This window comes from Hordeum vulgare, chromosome 3H (assembly GCF_904849725.1).
Source record: "Hordeum vulgare subsp. vulgare chromosome 3H, MorexV3_pseudomolecules_assembly, whole genome shotgun sequence".
Classification (NCBI taxonomy): Eukaryota; Viridiplantae; Streptophyta; class Magnoliopsida; order Poales; family Poaceae; genus Hordeum; species Hordeum vulgare.
The window spans coordinates 191462337-191470313 of record NC_058520.1 but is presented as its reverse complement, the minus strand read 5'-3'; the positions used below and the strand labels follow the sequence as shown (position 1 = coordinate 191470313).

General features: G+C 41.0%; 1 protein-coding gene across 1 annotated transcript; it reads right to left on the bottom strand.

Moving 5' to 3' along the window:
• Positions 1–3769: 3769 nt before the first annotated feature.
• On the bottom strand, positions 3770–6651 carry LOC123443478 (26S proteasome non-ATPase regulatory subunit 14 homolog). Its single transcript, XM_045119856.1, has 6 exons — positions 6402–6651; positions 6136–6313; positions 4876–4957; positions 4574–4750; positions 4318–4485; positions 3770–4205 (listed from the first exon to the last, which is right to left on the bottom strand). Exons 1-6 carry the CDS (start codon positions 6526–6528, stop codon positions 4014–4016), a joined length of 924 nt encoding a protein of 307 aa, XP_044975791.1. The 5' UTR covers positions 6529–6651; the 3' UTR covers positions 3770–4013.
• Between the last annotated feature and the right edge of the window lie 1326 nt (positions 6652–7977).

Here is a 7977-nt window from a genome sequence, read left to right as displayed (position 1 = left end):
CCAGTGAGTTATATGATCTCATGGTCATTGGAACAAATACTTGACATGCAGAAAACTATAGCAATAAAACAACACGATCAATATGCTACGTTCATAGTTTGGGTCTAGTCCATCACATGATTCTCCTAATGACGTGATCTAGTTATCAAGCAACAACACTTTGCACATAGTCAGAAAACCTTGACTATCCTTGATCAACTGGCTAGCCAACTAGAGGCTTGCTAGGGACATTGTTGTGTCTATGTATCCACACATGTATCTATGTTTTCATTCAATACAATTATAGCATGGATAATAAATGATTATATTTAAACAGGAAATATAATAAAAACTGTTTATCATTGCCTCTAGGGCATATTTCCAACAGAAACCACTGATTAGATGTCTTGATTAGATACATACAATCCATTCTATTGAACCGTGGGCACAACATGAGGCATATGTCGCTGATTTTTTTGTTACTTTGGTAGATAATATGTAATATGTGTGCGTGCGTGTGTTGATAAGTAGCAGATTTGCTTCGCCACGTGTGACACTCATGTCAAATCCTTGACATTTCTGGGATTATACAAACATCATGTTTTCCCCGCCTCCATCTCTTCCATGGCTAGCAGCACAAGTTTCTTTGTTTGTAAATCACGTAGTCTCGTGCATAAGGTACATCCCAGTTAAGCATTTTTTTTCTATTCTGAACAGGGTACTGAACTTGATAATTTTACCTTTATGTTCTGAATTGCAGATTTGTAAGAATATTATGTTATGTAAGAACATGGCAGTGCAGTCATCCGAGGTGAAGAAACTCTGGCACCTACCTCTACCTCCTCCACTAGGCTGACAAGTATGCTAATCCACCCTCATCTACATCACTTCCTCCCAGCCTGTGCTATATTACTTTGGAGCATCTTGTTCTTTTATCATATACACAAATTTGTCCATGCTTAAATATGATCATTAGGTTGTGGAACAGGAGAAACAATATAGTGTTCTCTAGCAGATGCAAACCTGTCCATGCTTGATTTGGACCAAGAATTATTGTATTGCCTATTGATACGTAAACATATTTCTTTGGTTGTCACAGAAAAATACCATGCTACTACATAAGTTTGAGTCAAACAAAATAAATTTGGAATATGATCCCTGAAAGTAATAAAGCGCTTCTTGAATGCATGGAAACAAAAAGTTAGATATCTCAGAGGTACTGCATCATATATACTAAAAGTGGCCCACATGGATATGTATATTCTTGGTTAGCTTTATGTTCTATTTCTGTTGTACATGCTCCAAGAGTAAATGTGTTATTCCAAAAGGAGATGAAGTGATTTTTCTTCTACTACAACCAATGGACATTTCGTTCTACACACATGTAATGATATTGTAGTGCCACTTGATTTTCTTTAAAATTTCAGTAACAATTGAGCAATATTAGCCTTTCGTTTCCTGTATTTCGTAATGATCAGGGAGTCGAGGCTCATGGAGGTGGGAGTCGAGGCTCATGGAGGTGGTCTGTTACTGATTGTTGCACCTATAGAGCTCACTAAGATAATGTATGCTGGTTCATCTAACTTATTTGATCTATATGATGTTTTTACCTACAACACGAAGAGAAAAACAAGATCAATTAGTTCATCAATATTTAATTGTATATTGTGTATAAGTTCTGTAGTATTCAGTGCAATTCTAATAAAAAGATTAAAAAATTCAAAATTGTTTAATTAATTGAAAATAAGTAAAATTTATGTTTTCTAAAAATAAAATATAAAATTGATTAATAGGCTATTACATGCACCACTACTCTTCCATCAGATGTAGGATGTTAGGGTGGCTTCTTTAGGTCCACACTTCATACTTCCTAAAACGATAACAATATAAAATAATTACTAACGTTTACGAGAACTGTATATAAGAAATGACACTTCATACTTCTATATAAGAAATGGCTCATACTACGTAAAGCGATAACGGTATAAGATTATTATCGATGTTTATTAGAATTACATATAAGAAATGTCACGTACTATCACACGGAGCAGATTTTACGATATTTTTTGCCCGATGTAATGCACGGGCATTTGTACTAGTGCTACCTATAAATGTTACACTTAATTTATTTTCTTCACTGACGAAGTACTGCTATTCCATTTTGTATTAAAATTGTCAAGCACGCTTGTTAGATTAAGATGAACATCTACAAAAAGATAGAATGTTTTAAAATTATTTTGACTTTACTATTCATCAAGGAGCATATGCTACCAAGAACCAACACACCCCTTCCGTTAAGTTTGTTTGATTGCATCATAGGAAAAACAACCTTTTCGTTAAGTTTGTTTGATTGCATCATAGGAAAAACAGAGAAATTCTTTCAATGGGTTGGAATGCATGCCATGAAATATACATGGTACAAAAGAATCCATAGAAAAAAATTCTTGTTGGGTTCGGTCCTAAGAACCAAACGACCAACGCAATAAAAAAATTCAAGGATTTTAATTCTTTAAAAATCCTATGAAAATCCTTTGAATCGAAGAGGTTCTAAAATTCCTTCTAAGGTTCGTGCTTTTTGTGTCAAGGCCCACACATACATCTTTAGGGCCTGTTTGGGACTGCTCTGCTCCTTAAAATTCAGCTCTGCTCCAGAAAAGACAAGTCAAACGGGATAGCTTCACGATATGTCGCTCCGCAAAAAAACTAGAATCTGGGGTAGAACTTCAAAGTTTTTATGAAGCTCCTGAGAGGGTGCTTCAAAAAACTCTGGAAGCTAGAGTTGGGGGGAAATTACCGACCACTGCCACCAGTAAGTGGATACCCCTTCGTTTATTTCCCCTCAACCAATCAAATAGATTGTTTCCATCAGATTTTCTATTTTTAAAGCTGGAGCTACATGGCAGCCAAACATTCTTTTAATAGTGCTATAGCTTCTGTATGAAACTGCTTCAAAGTGAATTTGATGAAGTGAAGCTGATTTTAATGAATTGAATCAGTCCCAAACAGGCCCTTAACTACGGGTTTTGTGCGCCATGAGAGGCAAATGAGGGTACATGGTAGTGTTCTCTTTGTCATGTTTTTTTTTCAGGGAATTCTCTTGGTCATGTTGATGCAGATTCTTGGCAGCAATCACTATTTTCCTATCGCATAGCGAGATGCATCTGGGCATTGAGAGACGAGCAGTGGACTAAGCTGAATATATGACACATAATGTGTGCAACTGGGTAGACCCAACGTCAAACTTTCTACTCCTCCGTTCCTAAATATAAGTCTTTTTAGAGATTTCACTAGTGGACTACATACGGATGTATATAGACATATTTTAATGTGTATATTCATTCATTTTGCTTCGTATGTAGACGCCTAGTGAAATCTTTTAAAAGACTTATATTTAGGAATGGAGGGAGTATGTATTTTCATAATGGTCCTGGACTGATGCGTAGGACAACAAAAAATGCGTTTTCTGCTGCGCTCCCGTACAGAACCTTATAAAAAGTAGTTGTAAAACCGCCGCCGCCATTCTTCAGTCTCAGTGACTTCCATATTATGAGAATTAGTGTTGACGATACATTTGTGATGCCATTTGCTTCTTGAATCATGTTGATGTGCTATTTTAGGTTGCTGCACTTGTATGCAGATTTAAATTGGAAGTTCTAATTTAAGTTAGGAGCTGCGGCAAAAACTAATGAAATATTTGCACTGAGTACAGTAATCTGAACTTTGCAATAAGCACATTCTTCAGTCTCAGTGACTTCCACATACCCATCAGGATAGTCTCATGAGCATAAGATTTCACCGACTTCAGACATCATGATCACTTCAGCATAACCAGAACTTACAATGGTAAAGGACAGGGATGAACTTTGCTGCGAAATTAAACATACAAGAAGATAGTACTACAGAAAATTGAGTCTGTCGAGCAAACTGTTAGAACCCGAATGTACCTTGCTGCGTGGAGGCAGGCTTTTGATACATATAACATGAATGATAGACTGGGTGAGTCTATAGATGGTTGGAACAACACTAGTGGTAGACTAAAAGACAACCGTGTCAAGCATGGTCCCCAGGGTCTGAACTATGTTCGACGACATCAAATTCGAGACATGCTCTTCTAGATGCTTCTTCGCATCTTGCCGTCCAACATTAGCTATCGCTAATTTCTCAGGGGACAACTCATCCTCCTCTTGCACTGCCTTGTTGTACTTGATGGCTAGGCTCAGCATTTCCTGCAAGTAAAAACACAACACAGCCAAAAACTAAGAAACTGCATCGACTTACACTCTGCATTACCAACAAAAAGGATCTTCCGGTGGAAGTAGAAAGTTGAATGCTACACACCTGAACAGTCTGCTCATTGGTTTCTGAATGTGCGTCAAATTTCTTCAGAATTAACCCATCGGTCCATTTCTTTTTGTGAAGGTTAAGCAACATCTTTTCCTCGAGCTCATTTTTGCGGTAATTTATTGCAATGGAGTAGTAGTGTCTATTGAGACCATGAATAAGAGCCTGGCAGTAAACAGACAGTATAATCATTTACAAGAATGAACAATACAGAAATTTCTAAGCTATCATACTGATCGAATTAGTATTTTACCTGAATAGATGGCTTATTCAGGTGCCCAACATTCGATGTTGTCTGTCGTGGCTCCTGCCCAAGCATCATGGTCTGAGGGTTAATGAGACGAAATGCATCAATGACAACCTTCCCCTTGACACTCTGGATGGGGTCAATCACAACAGCAACTGCCCTGGGGTTCAAAGCTTCAAAACTCTGCAGGTTCAGTATTCAAGATGATAAGACATACAAGCTTTACCACATGCGTGTTTGTCTCAAGAAAAACAACTCCTCTTACAAGCTTAATATACAAGATTGGCAAAGTATGCATATGCGTGCACCTGTTGAGTATTGATATCGACACCCGATAGCCAGCAACCAAAACCAGGATGAGAGTGATACCACCCTACCACCATTTCTGGCCTGTCAAAGTAAATCCAACTATCAACTGAAAAGTTTGACAAAGAAAAACATCCAAGGAGGCAATGGTATAACTATTGCCAACAGAAGCATAATTCAAAAGTGTCACAGGAGTTAAGCCATCTATCTAATATAAATAAAGTACTATCTGAGGTATGTAATATCCCTGACTTATCCATTCACTAGGTTCATCGTCATGCCCATCATATTGTCTATAGACATCATCATCATCGATGCATGATACATAACCAAGGGTGGAGCTTCTTTAGGGCAGAGCCTGTTAGAAGCCCTCTAACTACAGGAAAATTCTTGATGAAATTCTTCTTAATTTACAGCTAGATGCTAAGACAATACAAACTTACGTCTTTCTCCAAAAGTGATTCAAGCATATCTTATCAGATTGGTTCACTCAATATTCAGCAATTCACTTCTTCTGTATATTATGTTACACTATGTAAGTCATAAAACCCTATAGCTGGTAAAGTGGTAGCTATGACAGGGCTGTGAGAATTATATTACAAAGGGGGATTCAAATGGCAGATACTCCACTGGATCACCACTGATGAAACCTTGAAATTTTAACTAGACGAGGATAATTTGTGATGAACTGTGCTCCAACATATCTTTCTAAATAAGTATAACCATATGTTATTGTCAAAGCATTGAACAAATGAAATTGGGAAATCAAGCATGGGGTAATTAGCAAATAAAGTACCGACAGTCACAAAAAGCTTATGGGAACTACAGCAACTAATATGTACTCCCTCCGTCCCAAAATTCTTGTCTTAGGTTTGTTTAGAAATGAATGTATCTATATACTAAAGCGTGACTAGATACATTCATATCTAGACAAATCTAAGACAAGAATTTTGGGACGGAGGGAGTACTTAATAAAGATATAGCCACAATATACATCACACAATGATCCAAAATCGTCGTATATAATACTCCACAAGGTCTTATCTTCCCCAAATTAACATCTTGCACTAGTAGCAAATCAACCACACAAGCCTGAACAAAAAGTATCGGCACAGGTGCGTAAATCAATTGGCATATTAAGTTGAGGTCGATCCTTTTCAGCTTTATAAACGAGTATGAACAAACTAAGTGCATCAAATCTGGCGTGGGAGAAGGGAAAACGCAAGGACCAACAGATCTACGATCCGGATCGGCGGCCATACCTGCCGGTCTGCTTGAGCATGTCGAGCATGTTGGTCTGGAAGACGTGGTCGACGGCCTCGACACTGACCCCTGTCCCGCTCTGCGGCATGGCGAAGACGTCGACCACCCGGACCGTGTAGTCGTCGACGAACTCGCCGAGCATAAGGCCCATGACCTCCATCGGCACGCCGGCCCTCCCTGTAATTTCGAACCGGTTAACCCCAGATTCGTGGAGAGGTAAAGGGCGTAGATCGGGGCCAAAGGGGAGCTAGCTTGCGGGACTGACCGTGCTTGAGCATCTTAAGGAGGGCGAGGGAGGAGATGTAGACCTGCTCGGAGGAGTCGAGCAGCGGCGAGTCCGACGGCGGCTGGCCCATCCCGCCGGCGCCGAAGATCCGCTGCAGTCGCTCCATGGCTTCTCTCGGTTGTTCGATTTGGTTCCTGGAGGAGGGGGGCGCTTGGGAAAGACGGCGTCTTTTTCTACGCTGCGGCTGCTGCTTCCGGCTTCTACTGCGACCCGGATCCCTGGATTTCTTTCTTCGAGTACACGAAGCTAACACCCGATTATTATTTTTTTTAGGGTTAGGCGGTTAGCTAACACCCGAGTGGCCCGGCTGGTTTGAAGTGGGCTGCCGTGGCGAACTCCGTGGCGAACTCTGTCTGTTGCATGGGCCGTAGTATAGACCAAGCTGGGCCTGAAGGCCTTTCAAATTTCGTCACGTCTCTTAATATCTCCTGCTTGCTGTTTTGTGAAAAAACAAACATGTCCTCTTGCGAATTAACCTTTGTCAAGATTTGGAAATAGAAAAGTCTTTGGATCAACCTATGTATCTCGTGAAACATCGACGCGTCGTATGCTCAACATATGTCCGCTGACCCACTTTGTCTCTAAAACATCGAACCTTTTCTTATCGAGTCATTCATCCTAATCCTTCCGTTATCCACTGCTCGTCCCAATCTCTTCACTCTTTCCAAGCAGAGCTCCACTGTAGATCGGACGAACGCGCCGGCAAGCTGGGTGCTGGGTGTCGGCCATGTGGGTATTGGAAGCCGTTGGACTGCACCACCGGCCTCTGTGAGGCATGTCGCTCCGGAGCCCGCTCCGCGGGAGCCGACGTTGTGGAGCACCCGCATCCATGGCTGGCAGACGCTGCAGCAAGATGCATCGGCCACCTGCTCACCACGGGAGTTGTTGCCGGCACGACGTTGGTCCTAGGTTGATAGTGCTACTGCAATCGAGGGACATTTCTACAACATGATCCTTGTTGCAAAAGAAATTCTGTAACATGATCTTTGTTTCAAATAAATTCTGCAACATGCTCTTTGTTGCAAAAGTTTTTATGTAACATGATCTTTCTTTTCAAAAAGAACGCAACATGCTCTTTGTTGCAACAAATTTTCTTCAACATAAACTCTACTACAAAGGTTTCTGCAACCTCATCTATGTTGCAAAGTTAATCTACAACAGAGCGCTTGTTTCTGCAACTCGACCGTTGTTTCAAGAATTAATTGGTTCAAAGTTATTCTGTAACAAAGCGATTGTTTCTACAACTCGACCATTGTTTCAGAAATTAATGGGTCGGGGGAGGCGAGTGAGCCGCGTGCGAGGAGATAGATTGGACGGCTGCGGGCGCGTACATCGCCCGACCATCGAGGTGGCAGGTGTTTCGTGCGGATCAACCCGTGAACGCATAGCAGTCCCCTTTGGAAATCCAAAGTCTTGAAAAAGGGTGATGCTAGGCGTCGGCGGACCGACGCTAGGTTCGACCGACCGCCCTGCATCCGTTGGATCAGCTGCCCCCGACGCACGCCTTTAATTCGTGACCACGAGCGAGGGGGGAAAACAGATACGTTGTTGCGCT